This window comes from Elephas maximus, chromosome 21, assembly GCF_024166365.1.
Source record: "Elephas maximus indicus isolate mEleMax1 chromosome 21, mEleMax1 primary haplotype, whole genome shotgun sequence".
Classification (NCBI taxonomy): domain Eukaryota; kingdom Metazoa; phylum Chordata; class Mammalia; order Proboscidea; family Elephantidae; genus Elephas; species Elephas maximus.
The window spans coordinates 40,746,921-40,765,517 of NC_064839.1; the positions used below are offsets into that span (position 1 = coordinate 40,746,921).

Consider the following 18,597-nt stretch of genomic DNA (forward strand, 5'->3'; position numbering starts at 1 on the left):
AGTACCTGGTAACCAGGGTTACATGCTTTTCCACCCCCCACCCTTCTTTCCTCTATACAGCCTCTGTCACTTTCCACTGAGGCCACCGTCGCTCAGCTGGAGAGACACCAGCTCACTGCTACCAGGTCCACCTGCCACCACCAGTTGTCTCCTTCAGTGCCATTTTTTTGTTTGTTTGTTTGCTTGTTTCTTCTTCTTGCTCTGTCTCTCCCTTCCTTTCCTTTCTCCCACCCTCCCAGCCCCGTGCACTGCCACCCATCCTCAATGGGCTGTGCTGCACCACTCAACTAGAGAGCCTCTGGCACACAGCCTCCCCAGGTCTGCACTGCCCCCACTGGCCAGCTCACTTAGCACCATATTTTTATTTTTATCTTTCCCCTTTTTCCTTTTCCTTCTCCCTCCCCACTAGGCCTCGCACTACCTCTGTCCCTTTCTGACAGGCTGTTCTGCACCAATCGACAAGAGAGACATCAGCTCACTGCCACCCCAATTCTGTCCCAACAGCAACATCCAGCAACCTCAGCATTACATTTATTTTTTGTTGCTGTTGTTTTTTGTTTCTTCTCTCTCTTTCCCTTCTTTCCTTTCTCCAGACCATCTAGCCCTGTGTGCTGCCCACTACCCTTCTTGACAAACCATGCCCCACAGCTTGACTAGACAGCTACCAGCAAATGGCCTCCTTGGGCCTGCCCTGCCCCCACCCACCAAATCCTACCACACCACCACTTTACTTTTTTTTTCTTTTTTATTCATTTTTTGTTGCCTTTGCCTTTTTTGGCTTCTGTTTCTTGCTCTTCTTTCTATTCTTTCCTCCACACATCATATCCTCTTTCCCTCTTGCCTATCTGCATGCACTGCATGCCACACCCCTGAGCGGCACTAGCACAGACTACTGGACGCTGAACCCTGCCCCACACTGCCCTTCAGCCCCACTCCATCAGCCCCAGTTTGTGCCACAAGTGACTCATGCCCACCCCACTCCTCCTCCTCTGGACCTGCCCTGCCTACCTGGACAAGGTAGTGAGAAGTACTGTGCCCACAGATGAGCAAGCAACAAAACACATGCAGCCTGCCTGCCAAGACATAACCAAATAAAACAAAAAAGCAGGACAAAACAAATAAATCTACAATCAATAAATGAAGAAAATAATTCCTGAATGCCCCAGAGACAGCAGACAATATGAAAACATATTAAAAAAATAGGAGAGGAAGGGTCCAGGAAGTGACCAAAATATAACACCAGATAACTTTCCAGTAGAAAAAAAGGCACTGGAACTACCTGACAGGGAATTCAAAACTCTAATATTTAGGGCTCTTCAAGAGACTAGGAAAGAGATGGAGGAAAACGCAGGCAAAAATTAGGAAAATATGGACAAAATCATGGAAGATACAGACAAAATCAGGGTAAACACAAAGCAATGGAATAATTCAGGAAAATAATACAAGAACAAAATGTCAAAATAAATAAACAACCAGAAATCATACAAAAAACAGTGATTAGAAATCCAAAAGATAAACAACAAAATTTCAGAAACAGGTAGTGCAATAGAAAGTTTTAGGAGCAAATTTGAAACAATGGAAGATAGGATCAGCGAAATTGAGGACAAATCCTTGGATAGCAATTTGAGGAAAAATCAGAGAAAAGAATGAAGAAAACAGCTCCATAACAGCACCTGGGCTCCAAAATACATTTGAAAAAAAAAAAGTCTTAACAGCACTGAAAAGAGAAATTGACAGTTCCACAATAATAGTAGGAGACTTCAATACACCATTCTCGGTAAAGGACAGAACAACCAGATAGAAAATCAACAAAGATACAGGAGATCTAAAGGCCACAATCCACCAACTTGACCTCAAAGACATATATAGAACACTCCACTCACCAGCAGCAAAGTACACATTCTTTTCCAACACACATAGTAAGGTTCTCCAGAATGGACCACATCATAGGCCATAAAGCAACCCTCAACAAAATCCAAAACACTGATATAATACAAAGCATCTTCTCTGATCACAACACCAGAAAAGTAATAACAGGAAAAACAAAGAAAAAAAATCAAATACTTGGAAACTGAATAACACCTTGCTTAAAAACCACAGGGTAATAGAAGAAATTGAAGATGGAATCAAAAAAATTCCTAGAATCAAATGATAATGAAATACATCATACATACAGTCACCTGATCTTTGACCAAGGCCCAATGTCCACTAAATGGGGAAAAGATAGTCTTTTTAGCAACTGGTGCTGGCAAAACTGGATATCCATCTGTAAAAAAATAAAACAGAACCCATACCTCACAACATACACAAAAACTAATTCAAAACGTATCAAAGACCTAAATATAAAACCAAAAACTATAAAGATCATAGGAGAAAAAATACGGCCAATGCTAGAGACCCTCATACATGGCATAAATAGGATACAAACCATAACTAACAATACACAAACTTCAGAAGATAAGCTATATAACTGGGATCTTCTAAAATTTAAATGCTTATGCTCATCAAAAGACTTCAACAAAAGAATAAAAAGAGAACCTACAGACTGGGAAAAAATTTTTGGCTATGACAAATCTGACAAAGGTCTAATCTCTAAAATCTACAGGAAAATCTAACACCTCTACAACAAAAAGACAAATAATCCAGTCATAAAATGGGCAATGGATATGAACAGACACTTCACCCAAGAAGACATTCAAGCAGTTTACAGACACATGATCACTAGCCATTAGAGAAATGCAAATCAAAACTTCAATGAGATACCATCTCACCCCAACATTACTGGTATGAAACAAAAAAACAGAAAATTACAAATGTTGGAGAGGCTGCAGGGAGACTGAACTCTTAAGGACTGCTGGTGGGAATATAAAATGGTATAATCATTTTGGAAAATGATATGACACTTCCTTAAAAAGATAGAAATGGAAATACCTACCATACAATCCAGCAATTCCACTACTAGGAATATATCCTAGAGAAGTAAGAGCCGTCGCAAGAATAGACATATGCACACCCATGTTCACTGCAGCACTGTTCACAGTAGCAAAAAGACGGAAACATCCTAAGTGGCCAACAACATATGAATGGCTAAACAAACTATGGTACCTACACACAATGGCATGCTACACAACAACAGAGAACAATGATGAATCTTTGAAGCATCTCACAAAATGGATGAATCTGGAGGGCATCATGCTGAGTAAAATAAGTCAATCACAAAAGGACAAGTACTATATGAGACCACTACTGTAAAACCTCATTTACACACAATAACAAACCATCTTTGATGGTTACGAGGGAGGGGAGGGGTGGGGAGGGAAAAATACTAACTAGACAACAGATAAATGGTAACTTTGATGAAAGATAAAACTGTACACAATACTGGGAAGTCAGCACATCCTGATCAAGGCAAGGTCATGGAAGCTTCATAGACACATCCAAACTCCCCAAGAGATGCAATTACTGGGCTAAGGTCTGGGAACCATGATTTCAGGAGATATCTAGCTCAATTGGCATAACAGTTTAGAAAATGTTCTACATCCTACTTTGATGAGTAGTGTCTGGGGTCTTAAAATCTTGTCATTGGCCATCTAAGATACTCCACTGGTCCCACCCCATCTGGAGCAAGGGAGAATGAAGAAAACAAAAGATACAAGGGAAAGGTTAGTCCAAAGGACTAATGGACCACAACTACCACTGCCTCCACCAGACTGAGTCCAGCACAACTAGACGGTGCCCAGCTAACATCACTGACTGCTCTGACATGGAACTCAATAGAGGGTCCTGCACAGAGCCGGAGAAAAATACAGAACAAATTCTGACTCACAAAAAAAGACCAGGCTTACTGGTCTGACAGAGACTGAAGAAACCCCAAGCATATGGCCCCGACACCCTTTTATCTCAGTACTGAAGTCACACCAGAGGTTCACCCTTCAGCCAAAGATTGGACAGGCCCATAAAACAAACAATACCCATAGCTTAACTTGAGACTAACTGGGCACACCAGCCTAGCGGCAAGGACAAGAAGGCAGAAGGGGGACAGGAAAGCTGGACAAATGAAACAGGGAACCCAAGGTTAAGAAGGGAAGAGTTTTCACACATCTCAGGATTGGCAACCAACGTCACAAAACAATATGTGTATTGTTTAATGAAGAACTAATTTGCTCCGTAAACCTTCATCTAAAGCACAATAAAAATTTTAAAAAAGGTAAGAATTACCTATATGAGACCAGTCAATAATGAATTTAAAACAAATATGAGAATGTAATGGAGCAGAGAAACTAGATTAATGGAAACTGAATGACCAGAACAAAAATAATAAGAATGTTCACACATTGTGAAGAATGTAACTAATGTCACTGAACAATCTGTGTAGAAATTGTTGAATGGGAACTTAAACTGCTGTGTAAAATCTTCACTGAAAACACAATGAAGTATTACTGGAAAGAAAAAATTTCTATGGAAAAAATTATACAATTTAATTGAAACCCAAAAATCAAACCAGTTGCCATTGAGTTGATTCCAACTCATAGTGATCCTACAGGATAGAATGGAACTGCCCCATAGGGTTTCCAAGGTGCGACTGGTTGATTCGAACTGCTGATTTTCTGGCTAGCAGCCAAACTCTTAACCACTGCTCCACAATTTAACTGAGAGCTAATCAATACATAAACAGAGAGAGAAGAGGGCAGGTTAATGGAGCTCAAGTCTCAATATTGTAAAGATGATATATGCTCCCTAAATTCAAAATGGATTCAGTGTAACTCCAGTCAAAATCCCAACCAGATTCTTTATGGAACCTACAAGTTGATTCAAACATTTATGGAGAAATCCAAAAGAACTCCTGAAGAAGTTCCAGGTGGGCAAGCTTGCCCTACCAGTTATCAAGACTTATTTTAAACATCTCTAGTAACTGTGGAATTTACAAAGAGCCTTCACCCAAAGTTAGGATAAAAATAAATAGGGCTTTCCAGTACAAATTTCTCTGCTAAATTCTCCTTATTGCATGAGTTTTCCTTCTATTTGAGTTTTATATGTCCTTTGGATGCACATTAAGGACTTTATAGTAGTCCTTTAAACTTCTCAAGATTATTCTTTCTCCATGTTGAATCACCTTGTGATTCAAAGCATCTCCTCTTTGAGTTTGATACCCACTCCCCTGTCCCCTCTACCATGACTCCTTCCAAACCAATTATACTAAAATTCTAGGGTTCTAATCGTACCTCAGTCACTGTCCCACCTATGAAATGTGTAAAACAGCGCCTCACCTAGTTGTCATCAATTAGACAATTTACCTTCTTCCTCCCCATGGCTTGAGTTGTGCTGGTGATCTGTTTCTTGAGTGTGAAGCGTCTTCTCTGGTTCCGGCAGAAGAGAAATGCTCTCTATAAACTCATCAACACCATCTAGTATGTCATTTGCACAAAGCTGAAACAAAAGACAGAAGATCTAGGTCTACGGGCATCAATGGAAACAATCATCATGTTTGGTTAAAGGGTTCTGACTTCAAAATGGGAGGCACAAAAGAAAGAGATGTGTCAGCCAAGAACTGATACCAACAAAATAGGTGATTCATTACCAACTCTTCCTGGTTAAATACACAAGATAATATACTCTATTACTCTATCCTGGGAGCTTTTCATCATGTTCATAGCTAATAACGCCTCAGAAAACATTCTTTTAAATTCCAATACTTGGAGCAAATGGTGCTTTCTGGAGAAAGTAGATATAAAATGCAATAAGGTAGTGATACTTGGCCAAAAATCCTTAAGAGTGACTTCACACTTAGCAGTGTTACAAATTTTACCCAGCATTTTTATCTGCTCTGTGCAAAGCAGTATGCAAAGCATTGGAGAGGTGAAGAAGGAGCAATAACAAGTGAGACATGGTTTCTGTCATCACAGGATTTAGCAACAGAATGAAGAAAAGCCAGAACTCCTGGGTGAGGCGGAGCAAAGCAGGGGCACAAAAACAGCCCACAAGAGGTTCATATATGAAACAGATAACCTTTTTGGGGAAATATTAGAAATGGCTTATAGAAGAGGTGTTGTTGATGGACATAGAGGGCTCTGACCATTATGAGTACAAGAATAGGCCTCCTACCCCGTTTCGAAGAAGAGAAAGAAATGAAGCCCCCAGGCCATTTGTGCAGTAAGCTACTCATACTATCATTCACCAGGGCAAGAGAAAAAAACATTCAAAGGCTTTTTGTTCTCAAAGTGGTGAAGCTGCCTCTTAAAGACCTCAAAGCCTCAGTATGACAGACAGAACTCACTCAGTCAGCAAAAGGTATTAAGTGTCCCTGCTGTATCCTCTAACATTCACAAATACCAAATCTTCTTTTTCATTTTCTTAAAGTTTCTACAGTATCCAGTTACATTCCTTCACGAAAGCATGGAATACATACCCTCTGCATCTGGGAATCCACACGCCACATTCTCAAGGTCTGATCGCGGGACCACGTAACCAGTTGGTAGTCCTTTGACCCTAGGAATCACCAGATAAGAATCCTGCAAATTTTTCTGGATGCAACATCAAATTTTCTATAGGCTGTAATGGTGTGAGATTCATTCATTCAAAAATATTTATTGAACATCTCCTATGTGCCAGGCACGATTTTAGGCACCAGGACTACAGAATGAATAAAAGAGTCTCTGTCTTTATAGAACTCATATTCTAACGGTAGAAACAGACAAACAAATAAATATATGATATAATGGCAGAGAGTGACAGTGTTATAAAAACAACCCAGGATAAGAGGACAGAGACTGACAGGAGCTATTTTTAGATAGGACTCTCTGAGGAAGTCACATTTGAGCAGAAACTTAAATGAAGTGAAATAATAACTGGCAAATTAGCAGGTGAAGAGTGATGATGGGGTTTAATGTCACACTAAGCTTTTACCTCTACAAATGCTCTTTTACATGCTTTTGAGAAGCTGGGAAAAAATAGATTTTTTGAAAAATAAACTGTATTAAATGCATCATGGCATCCTACAGTTAAAATAATTTTTTGGTAAAGAGATCTCTTTTAAAAACTGAATAATCACTCTCTAACGTTCTTAATTGACTAACGTATATTTTCACATATTAGGTCTGGTCAAAAAGAAATTATTCTGAAAAGGCTTGAAGTGCTTTATGAAAGAATAGAGTAATTTCAGGGTAATTATGTTATATCTAGAATCTCCTTCATGCCCACCTTCAGAGAGCAAGGAATTTAGAAATCATTTCATCCAATTCTCTCCTTCTATGGATGGGGAAGCCAAGGCAACTGAGAAAATGTCTTGTCCAAGGTAACAGGGTGTGATGGTTAATTTTGTGTGTCAACTTGGCTAGGCTACTGTTCCCAGTGGCTTGTCCAAGCACTAGTCTAGTTGCTGTTACATAAAGTGTAATCTAATGTAAAATAATCAATCAGTTGAAAAGGGAGTTTCCTTAGGGTGTGCTCGGCCTCCACACTATAAATAGGTATTTTGGCAGAGCTCCCTCTCTCTCTACACTCTGCACTCTTTCCATCATCTGACCTGCAGATCTTGGGATGCAAGCTTGTAGAACTCTCCAGTCTGCCACCTGACCTACAGATTTTGGACTTGCCAGCCCCCATTAACTGCACGGGTTAATCCCTTAAAGTAAATCAGTCTCTCTGGATATAGACATAGAAAGGTTGTTGTTGTGTGCCGTGGAGTCAATTCCGACTCATAGCGACCCCACAGGACAGAGTAGAACTGCCCCATAGGGTTTCCAAGGAGCAACTGGTGGATTCACACTGCCAATTTTTTGGTTAGCATGTCAAGCCTGCACTAGCAATGCTTCACAGGATCCCTGTGCACTCCTAACAACAAAGCAGCAACTATTCTGAACCACAGTCTGTTATCAGTTCCACCATCTAGCTTCATGCTAGCGTCAACAATTTTTGACCCTGTACCTGGCCTCTTTTCATGTCCCTGCCATTGAGGAAGAGCAAAAAAAGAAACCCAACCCACTGCCGTTGAGTTGATTCTGATTCATGGCGGCCCATACCAAAACCAAAACCCAGTGCCGTGGAGTCGATTCCGACTCATAGCGACCCTACAGCACAGAGCAGAACTGCCCCATACTTTCCAAGGAGCATCTGGCAGATTCGAACTGCCCACCCTTTGGTTAGCAGCCATAGCACTTAACCACTACGCCACCAGGGTTTCCCTAGCGACACATAGGTATGCCTAATGCCTCTCTGAAGCCAATGTCTCTCCCTATGCCTTCAATCCTATTTCCGCTCATTTACCAAGTACCCTCGTCTCTTCTCCTGGCCTTCAAATGAAGAAGGCAGCAAGTCCTGTGTCAATCAGCCTATTCTATTCTTTGCCTTTTGAAGGTAACTTTATTCACAAAACTGCTGTCTCTGTTTAGGCTACCTTATGATCTGGCTTGAGTCCTCAATCTGCTTTCAGAGCTTCTTTCTTAGTGATCATATAACTTTCTATTTGTTAAATTAAATGTTTTTCTCTTAATCTGCGTTTTAATCCTTCAGCAAGAACTGAAACCAATGACTACCCCTTCCTTCGTGAAACATCCCTGTCCCTTGGCCACAGCACCCTGATTCCCTTCCTAGCTCTCTGGGAGCTCCTTCGCCCCCAGTGAAAATGAAAATCAAAGCTTGAGGTGGTCCAGTAAAAACTGACAGAGAAAATATGGCAATAAAAATCAACTAGAGCAACAACATCAGGTTAAGAGAGAAGTAAAACACAAGAACAAATGCGGTATAGTTATATTTATAAAAAGTTCAAAAAAAAGGCAAAATGAAACTGTTTTTTAGGGATGCATGAATGGGCACTAAAACTATAAAGACAAAAAAAAGGAAATTACTGTCATAAGCATTAGGATAGTGTTACATCTAGGAGAAGAAGGGAATGGTGATTAGGAAGCTTCTGGGATTCTAGCAATGTTCTCTTTCTCGACCTTGCCGGTGGTTATACAGATTTTCACTTTATAATTGCTTGTTAAGCTGTATATGTTTCAAGCAATTTTCTAGATACAAGATACACTTCGTAATTGAAAAAAAAAAAAAAACCTCAAAATTTCACTACTGGCATCAGGTCTTCTCTCTCTCACCTTCCTTCTGTTTCCTCCACTGGAACTCCAGGACCACATCGTCATGCCCCACAAAGGTATGGACTGGGGAGTTCAAGTCAAAGACATTCCAAAGGAGAAGACTATTTTCTCTGCGCAGCTGGGGAACCATCACAGTCACTAACCCATTGCTGAAAGGCTGAGGGTAAGAAATGAGAAAACGTGATTATTCCATGTAGAAGCTGCTGAGTCTTGAGTCACCAAAGTTGGAATTCTTTCCTAACTAAAATAGAGGATGGACGGCCCCAACCTATCCAGGGAATATTTTTCCAAATGCTATAAAATGACCATTACATCTACCCTTCTCTCTCCTTTTTTTTTTTGGAAGGGACCACAGCAAGTAAAAAATAAGACCAAGCCAAACGCTTGGAGAACTTTTTTCAGCCTAAAATATGCAAATGGCTCTGACCATATTCAATTAGAACACACTGTTTCACATTCTAGCTATTCTCCATAAATTCCCTCTCAAGAGTTAAGAAAGTGAGGTGCCCATCAACGGATGAATGGATAAATAAATTATGGTATATTCACACAATGGAATACTACGCATCAATAAAGAACAGTGAGGAATCTGTGAAACATTTCATCACATGGAGGAACCTGGAAGGCATTATGTTGAGTGAAATCAGTCGGTTACAAAAGGACAAATATTGTATAAGACCACTATTATAAGAACTTGAGCAACAGTTTAAACTGAGAAAAAAACATTCTTTTGTGGTTACGAGGAGGGCACGGAGAGGGGGAAGGGGCATTCACTAATTAAACCAAAAAAAAAAAAACCAAACCCAGTGCCGTCGAGTCGATTCCGACTCATAGCGACCCTATAGGACAGAGTAGAACTGCCCCATAGAGTTTCCAAGGAGTGCCTGGTGGATTCGAACCGCTGACCCTTTGGTTAGCAGCTGTAGCACTTAACCACTATGCCACCAGGGTTTCCAATTCACTAATTAGATAGTAGATAAGAACTACTTTAGGTGATGGGAAAGACAGCACACAATACAGGGGAGGTCAGCAAAATTGGACTAAACCAAAAGCAAAGAAGTTTCCTGAATAAACTGAATGCTTCAAAGGCCAGCATAGCAGAGGCAGGGGTCTGGGGACCATGGTTTTAGGGGACATCTAAGTCAATTGGCATAATAAAACCTATTAACAAAAAATTCTGTATCCCATTTTGAAGAGTGGTGTCTGAGGTCTTAAATGCTAGCAAGCAGCTATCTAAGATGCATCAATTGGTCTTAACCCACCTGGATCAAAGGAGAATGAAGAACACCAAGGACACAAGGCGATTATAAGCCCAAGAGACAGAAAGGGCCACATAAACCAGAGACTACATCAGCCTGAGACCAGAAGAACTAGATGGTGCCCAGCTACAACCCATGACTGCCCTGACAGGGAAAACAACAGAGAACCTCTGAGGGAGCAGGAGAGCAGTGGGATGTAGACCCCAAATTCTCATAAGACCAGAATTAATGGTTTGACTGAGACTAGAAGGACCTCGGTGGTCATGCCCCCGGACCTTCTGTTGGCCCAGGACAGGAACCATTCCCAAAGCCAACTCTCCAGACAGGGATTGGACTGGACAATGGGTTGGAGAGGGATGCTGGTGAGGAGTGAGCTTCTTGGATCAGGTGGACACTTGAGACTATGTTGGCATCTCCTGCCTGGAGGGGAGATGAGAGGGTGGAGGGGGTTAGAAGCTGGCGAAATGGACACGAAAAGAGAGAGTGGAGGGAGACAGCAGGCTGTCTCATTAGAGAGAGAGTAATTGGGAGTGTGTAGCAAGGTATATATGGGTTTTTGTGTGAGAGACTGGCTTGATTTGTAAACTTTCGCTTAAAGCACAATAAAAATTATATTAAAAAAAAAAAAAAGAGTTAAGAAAGTGCTTTCCCAGAATGAGTATGTAAGCTTGACCGGGAAAAATCTCCACAGAGCGACCATAATTCTTGCCATGTGAAATGCACCAGAAGCATACCATCCATGTGGAACATCACCTTCCTACTGCCCCAAATACTACAACTCTACAAAGGAACATCTTACCATTTCAGGGACTAACATGTTTTACTTATCAACACTCAACTTGCTAGGGAGCTAGGGAGCTCTTTGGTTTATAATTAGATTCAGTTCTTTAAGGAATAAATCATAGTCACTTGAGAGCACAATCAGCTTCACTTCCCCACCTGGCAGCACTCCTGAACTTTCCTGTTTGTTTTTTAAAGCAAACACATTAATCCAGAGAAGTATTTCAATTTATAAGAACAGGGTCAGATTTCTTGGCAAGTGCTCCCAGATGCAAAAACAACATAATCCCCAATTATTTTCTTTGCTCCACGATGCCCCCGGTGACAGCCTCATGGATAAAAGTAGCTTGATGCATGCTGGGGCTCACTTTCACATCAACATTAAAGGAGATATACTATCTGTGCTCAGCAGCTATCAATGGGGCAATGGAAAAGTTGTTGGAAGGTTGATAAGAGTCTACCCCCCATATTTGTAGCATTTTATGGTTTATAAAGCATTTTCGTATACATGATTTCAAAAGGAAGGCATATTGTAAATGTACTAAATGCCACTGAACTGTACACACTAAAGTGGTTAAAATGGTGAATTTGATGTTATGTGAATTTTACCATAATAATAAAAAAAGGCACAGTAGAAATTATTATTCATATTCTACAGAAGAGGAAACTGCTGCTCAAAAATATTACGTGGCTTGCCCAAGGTCACAAAAATATTAAATGGCAGAGCCAAGTCCAAAGTCCAGGTCTTCTGAATCTCAAGTCAGAGCTCTTTCCACCAGAATCCACTCACTGGAGCCTCTCAATCCTCTGCTTGCATCCCACCCTGCTCCCCTACCGTCTTACACTTCCCAGTTTCTGTCTAGCTGTGGTTAGCAATTCTAACAGGGATACCTATGCAGCATTTCAAGGTTACATTTTTAAATAGATAACAGCTTTAAGCTATTATTATCACCTTTGCCCTACTCTAAACCAAGACAGAAAGAGAAAACTGCCTCACAAAAAGAACAAAAGAAAATGTCCCTTGGACCCTTGTGTCTATAACACCAAGATAAAGTTTCCCAGGAAAAGGTAGAGTGTCTCACTCACAGTGTATCTGGCCTTCCAGACAGGCACCTGGCAAGGGAGAATATTGAGGTATTTCCGAGGCTGGCGGTAATCCCAGAACTAGAACAAAAAAGCAGGATAATTTCTGAAATAAACGCCACAAAAAAACTATTAAAATAAGCATACCCTATAAACACATTCCTTTTATTTTTTACTGTGGTGAAATATAAGTAACAAAAAATTTGCCATTTCAACCATTTTTAAGTGTATAATTCATTGACATTAATTACCTTCACCATGTTGTGCAACTATTATCACTACCTAATTCCAAAAGTTTTTTTTTTTTAATTCCAAAAGTTATTCATCACTCCAAACAGAAACTCATTACCCCTTAAGGACAAATACTGAATGATCCCACTTAGATAAAATGTCTAAAAAAAATGTCTAGAACAGGCAAATTCATATAGACGGTAGACGGACTGAAGGTTGCCAGGGGCTTAGAGGAATGGGGAGTTACTACTCAATGGGTACAAAGCAACATGTTTGGGGTGATAAAAAAAGTTCTGGAAATAGATAGTGGTGATGGTTGCACAAAAAAAAAAGCTAAACATACACATGCTACATGACCCAGTAAAATCCCACTCCAATGTATGTATCCTAGAAAAATGTAAACTTCTATTCACACAAAAACCTATACATGACTGTCTTAGCAGCTGTATTCACAATCACCAAAAACTAGAAGTAGTCCAATTGTCCTTCAAGGTGAACAGATAATGAATTGTGGTGTAGCCATACAATGAAATGCTACCCAAGGAGCTATGACGACTCCTGGTTAAGCACTTGGCTGCTAACCCATAGGTCAGCAGTTTGAACCCACCAGCAGCACCGCGGGAAAAAAAAGTGGCAGTGGGCTTCCATAAAGATTTCCAGCCTTGGAAACCCTATAGGGCAGTTCTACTCTGTCCTATAGGGTCACTAGGAGTTGGAATGTCTATGAATGTCTATGAACTATTGATTCTTAAAACAACTTGGGCAAATCTTAAAAGCATTATGCTGAGTGAAGAAGCCAGTCTCAAAAGGTTACATACTATATGGTTCCATTTACATGACATTTCCAAGAAGATACAACTACAGTGATAGAGAACAGATACATCAGTGGTTACCAGAAGTCAGGGCTAGGGGGTGATAGAACTGTTCTGTATCCTGATTGTGGTAGTAGTTACATGAAACAATACCTGAGTTAAATTTCATAAAACTGTACACCCTCACCCCCCAAAAGTCAATTTTATAGTATGATGATTTTTTAAAAAAAAAGAGAGGAAAAAACTTACAATACCAAGGGTTGGAAAGAATATGGGGCAACCGGAACTCTCAACCATTGGTACAACCACTTTAGACAAGCTATTTGGTCTTATCTACTAAAGCTAATACATGTTATTCTATGACACAGCAACCCTGGACAATTTATAGATAAGATAAAGAATATTTTTTAAAATCAGGTTACCAAACAGAATTTACACACATGCAGAGATCCATACCCTTGACTCGTATTTTGATACTTTATTGACTGTCCAATAATTAAAAGATTGAAAAGATACACAAATACCTTTTGATCATGGATACATGTTCATTTTTGCTACTTTAAGATGTAAAAGATTATCCATGATTGTAAGGGGATATGTATGCAAGATAATAAATATATTTCTTGCTTACCAAGAAGAAAAAGAGAGCAATTTTGTCTTATAATAAAATTGTCTGATTATGACAGAATATAAAAGAAGATAATAAAAGACAAATTCAAAGATTTTCGATAAGTTCTAAGTCTGAGAAGTGAACTGCATTTGCCCTGGTTTATATCTGCAAATCAGTGTGAGAGGAGCTGAAAAATATTAAATGTTGACAATGGGCTGAATGTTGATGGCTTTTCTTATAAAATGGAAAAAGGCTTTTCTGCAAAATGTTATATGGACTGTATACAAAAAAAAAAAAAAAAAAAGCCAACCAAACGAAAATTTGGGCATTTCTTTCTGTTTCAATGAAAATTGATTTCTGAGCACACAGTCTGTTCTTGACAGTAAAATGGCATAAAACAGTAAAAAAAATTATGCTATACTTGGAGAGTAAAGGTTCCATATACCAGTAAAATATTCTATTGACCTTTATGTTTTCATAATGCTCTTGAGTCATTTACGTAAACTAAAGCTCTTAAAAAAACAAGAAGAGCTCAGCTGCTAATCAAAATGTCAGCAGTTCGAATTTACCAGCTGCTCCTTGGAAACCCTATGGGACAGTTCTGCTCTGTCCTATAGGGTCGCTATGAGTTGGAATTCACTTTATGGCAATGGATTTTTTTTTTTTAATCATTCCAAATAATTACTGTTGCTTACTGCTGTGTTAATTTTCACTCTATATCAAGACTATAATCATTTCTTATCTTTAGGCCTAAATGATTATGCTTGTATTTTGTTTCTTCCGACAATTCTTTTTTTTTTTGCAAATCCAGGCCCCATGTTAAAAATAATAAAATCGTTAAGATTTTTTTCCACCTAAACTAACTTTGAGTTTTCCAGATGGCTACAGAGTAAATTATAATTTGCTCCTTTAATTTATAAAAGGAGGACTACTAGAAATAATTAGGTATGCTTGGCATTCTCCAGATCTTTAATTACCTCAGTGCTTTATGAATGCTGCTCTGTTATCAAGCTCGCAGTATGTGAAAAACTAACAAATAGAAGTTCACCTTCCCTAGGTAATTATACATATGTAAGATATTAAGATGTTATTAATATGAATGCATTTCAGCAATTGTTTACTTTTCTGGTTGGACAGGAGCATATTCATGTTCATGGACAAAGATGGGCACAATAATTGTTAACGAATTAATCCTTTTCTTAAAAAGAAAGGTTTTGTTTTTAGGTTTAAATATGCTTACCAATTGGTGACAACTGTAACATACAACTTACAGGATAAATTAAAGGGCTCTGGCGATCTGACAGTGCTCTCACTGCTTATAATATGTTCTTACTCTTATAAGGTAGGAGGAGTCCTGGGCAGCACAAATGGTTAAGCGCTTGACCTCTAACAGAAAGGTTAGTGGCTTGAACTCACCCAGAGGCACCTTGGAAGACAGGCCTGATCAGTTACTTCCAAAAGGTCACCACCTTAAAAATCCTACGGAGCCGTTCTACTCCGTACACGTGGGGTTGTCATGAGTCAGAATCAACTGGATTGAAACTAACAACAACTCTCAAGGCAATCATTAATGCATGTCTTATGAAAGGGTTATACGTTACACCCAAATAAGACTTCACTGTGTTCCAATCTGATATAGGTGGCTATTATGAGGAATTAAACAGACGGTTCATCTTCTCATCTACAGGCAATTTCTGCTTTTCTCCTACCCTTGCCTAAAAGACCCCCGCTACAAGCTACATCTCAGAAAGAAATCTTTGAAAGAAAGATTAGAAAAACCCCAGTCAACACGGAACCAGGTTCTACTGACTGTTAACACCACAGGGAACAGACTCCTGGGTACAGGTGCCTCAGTAAGGTTGATCTTGTCTCATGGGCAGACAGACACCGGTCAAAATGTACTGAGGGACTGTGTCCGAATTTCTAGCACTGTCTTAGTCTAGAAGAAGATAATTTTGTGAAACAGACTGCTTAAGCCAGGATCAGGAAAAAGGATACATTATTTACCTAAAATGACATAAACTAATTGTGGTTAGTGTTTGACTTTTAAAGACCATGTAAGAAAAATCCTTTTCTTTCTTCCTGATCCATCTCTAATACTCAATTCAACAGTTTCATAGTTTAACAATTTACAAAATGTGTTTGTAAATGAAACTCTTATTCAATGGTATCTTGCTCTGGCTAACCCCTTAGAATTCAGAAAAAGAAATACAATATAAATTATCAACACAAGTTAAAAGCTAAGGTAAACTTAAGAATAACGATTATATAGAAAAAATGACATATATTATCTTTGTCTACAAAACTACTAAAAACAATGGTTGAATATCATACGAAATGTCTTCTAAAAAAAGTTGCTTCAACTTATATGCTGCTGGTGGGAATGTAAAATGGTACAACCACTTTGGAAATCGATCTGGCGTTTCCTTAAAAAGCTAGAAATAGAACTACCATACAACCCAGAAATCCCACTCCTCGGAATATATCCTAGAGAAATAAGAGCCTTTAAAGGAACAGATACATACACACCCATGTTTACTGCAGCACTGTTTACAATAGCAAAAAGCTGGAAGCAACCAAGGTGTCCATCAACAGAAGAATGGATAAATAAATTACGGTATATTCACACAATGGAATATTATGCATCGATAAAGAACAGTGATGAATCTGTGAAACATTTCATAACATGGAGGAACCTGGAAGGCATTATGCTCAGTGAAATTAGTCAGATAAAAAAGGACAAATATTGGATAAGACCACTATTATAAGATCTTGAGAAACAGTTTAAACTGAGGAGAACACATTGTTTTGTGGTTACGAGAGGGGGGAGGGAGGAAGGGTAGGAGAGGGTTATTTACTGATTAGATAGTAGATAAGAACTGCTTTAGGTGAAGGGAAGCACAACACTCAATACAGGGGAGGTCAGCACAACTGGACTGGACCAAAAGCAAAGAAGTTTCCTGAATAAACTGAATACTTCGAAGGTCAGCGGAGCAGGGGCACGGGTTTGGGAACTATGGCTTCAGGGGACATCTAAGTCAATTGGCAAAATAAAATCTAGAAACAAAACATTCTGCATCCCACTTTGAAGAGTGGCGTCTGGGGTCTTAAACGTTAACAAACAGCCATCTGAGATGCATCAATGAGTCTCAACCCACCTGGATCAAAGGAGAATGAAGAACACAAAGGTCACAAGGTAATTATGAACCCAAGAAACAGAAAGGGCTACATGAACTAGAGATTACATCATCCTGAGACCAGAAGAACTAGATGGTGCCCGGCCACAAACGATGACTGCCCTGACCGGGAGCACAACAGAGAACCCCTGAGGAGGCAGGAGAACAGTGGGATGCAGACCCCAAATTCTCATGAAAAGACCAGACTTAAAGGTCTGAGTAAGACTAGGAGAATCCCGGCGGTCATGGTCCCCAAACCTTCTGTTGGCTCAGGACAGGAACCATTCCTGAACCCAACTCATCAGACATGGATTGGACTGAACAATGGGTTGGAGAGAGATGCTGATGAGGAGTGAGCTACTTGCATAAGGTGGGCACCTGAGACTATGTTGGCACCTCCTGTCTGGTGGGGAGATGGGAGAGTAGAGGGGGTTGGAAACTGGCAAAATGGTAATAAAAGGAGAGACTGGAAGGAGGGAGCAGGCTGACTCATTACAGGGAGAGTAAGTGGGAGTATGTAATAAGGTGTGCATAAGTTTATATGTGAGAGACTGACTTGATTTGTAAACTTTCACCTAAAGCACAATAAAAATTATTTAAAAAAAAAAGTTGCTTCACTTTTTATGATCATGCTATTTACATAAGTTCAATAAGAATTCTGTTTTTCTTGAGACTAAAGGAGCACACCAGCTCAGGATCAATAATGACTAGAAGGCAGGGAGAGACAGGAAAGCCGGTAATAGGGAACCCAAGGTCAAGAAGGGGAGAATGTTGACAAGTCATGGGGTTGGTAAGCAATGTCACAAAACAATATGTGTATTAATTGTTTAATGAGAAGCTAGTTTGTTCTGTAAACCTTCATCTAAATTACAATTTAAAAAAAAGAAAAAAGGATTCTGGTTTATCTTCCTATCAAGATATAGTGAAATAAATCCATCATAGCCATTACCATGCCAAAAACCTCATTTATGTAGTAAGCTAAGCCTTTTTTTTTTTTTTAAGCCTACTAGTAAGGAACAAGGACTGTGCTTCACATGTGGGAACTATGCCCACCAGGTCCTCCCAGTGAAATAGGCTGTTACCTCTTTATTACTTATAATAGCCCAGCCTTACAGGTAGTAAAGATATTACAGAACATAGAGAAGCTCAGGGATCTCAAAGAAAGAGGCAGGACTGAACTGGATGATTTCTGGTTCCTGAACTTGGAAGACAAGCTGACTTGAGTTTAGGGGGGAAGAAGAACAAAAGCCTAAATCCAATACAAACAGGCAAACACAGAAAACCACATGTGGCACATTAAAATAAATTACAACCCTAGACAATTTACAAACCTTGCGATAGAAGTTAACTTTTAAGCCTTAGTGTATTATGATTGTAGCTTTGGTAACCATACAAAGACAACATCTTACTTGACTATGTAAACAAAACAAAACATTAAATTAATGATGCTGAATCACAAAATTATTGAGCAAACTTCTGTGGTCAAATCCTCATCCTTAAGGGCAAAGCACTGACCACAAGGAGGGATTATGGCAGCAAAACCGACCCTGTGCCCTG

The 18,597-nt window shown here is 39.5% G+C and overlaps 1 protein-coding gene across 2 annotated transcripts in view; it reads right to left on the reverse strand.

Moving 5' to 3' along the window:
• The window catches only part of WDR59 (WD repeat domain 59), a 109,752-nt gene that overhangs the window by 53,890 nt on the left and 37,265 nt on the right, over positions 1-18,597 (reverse strand). For both annotated transcript variants that reach the window (XM_049864941.1, XM_049864942.1), the window contains exons 9-12: positions 12,215-12,292; positions 9,090-9,246; positions 6,407-6,486; positions 5,295-5,427 (exon numbers count right to left, since the gene is read on the reverse strand). In XM_049864941.1, the coding sequence (XP_049720898.1) occupies positions 5,295-5,427; positions 6,407-6,486; positions 9,090-9,246; positions 12,215-12,292 (448 nt within the window). The remainder of the gene's footprint in view (positions 1-5,294; positions 5,428-6,406; positions 6,487-9,089; positions 9,247-12,214; positions 12,293-18,597) is intronic.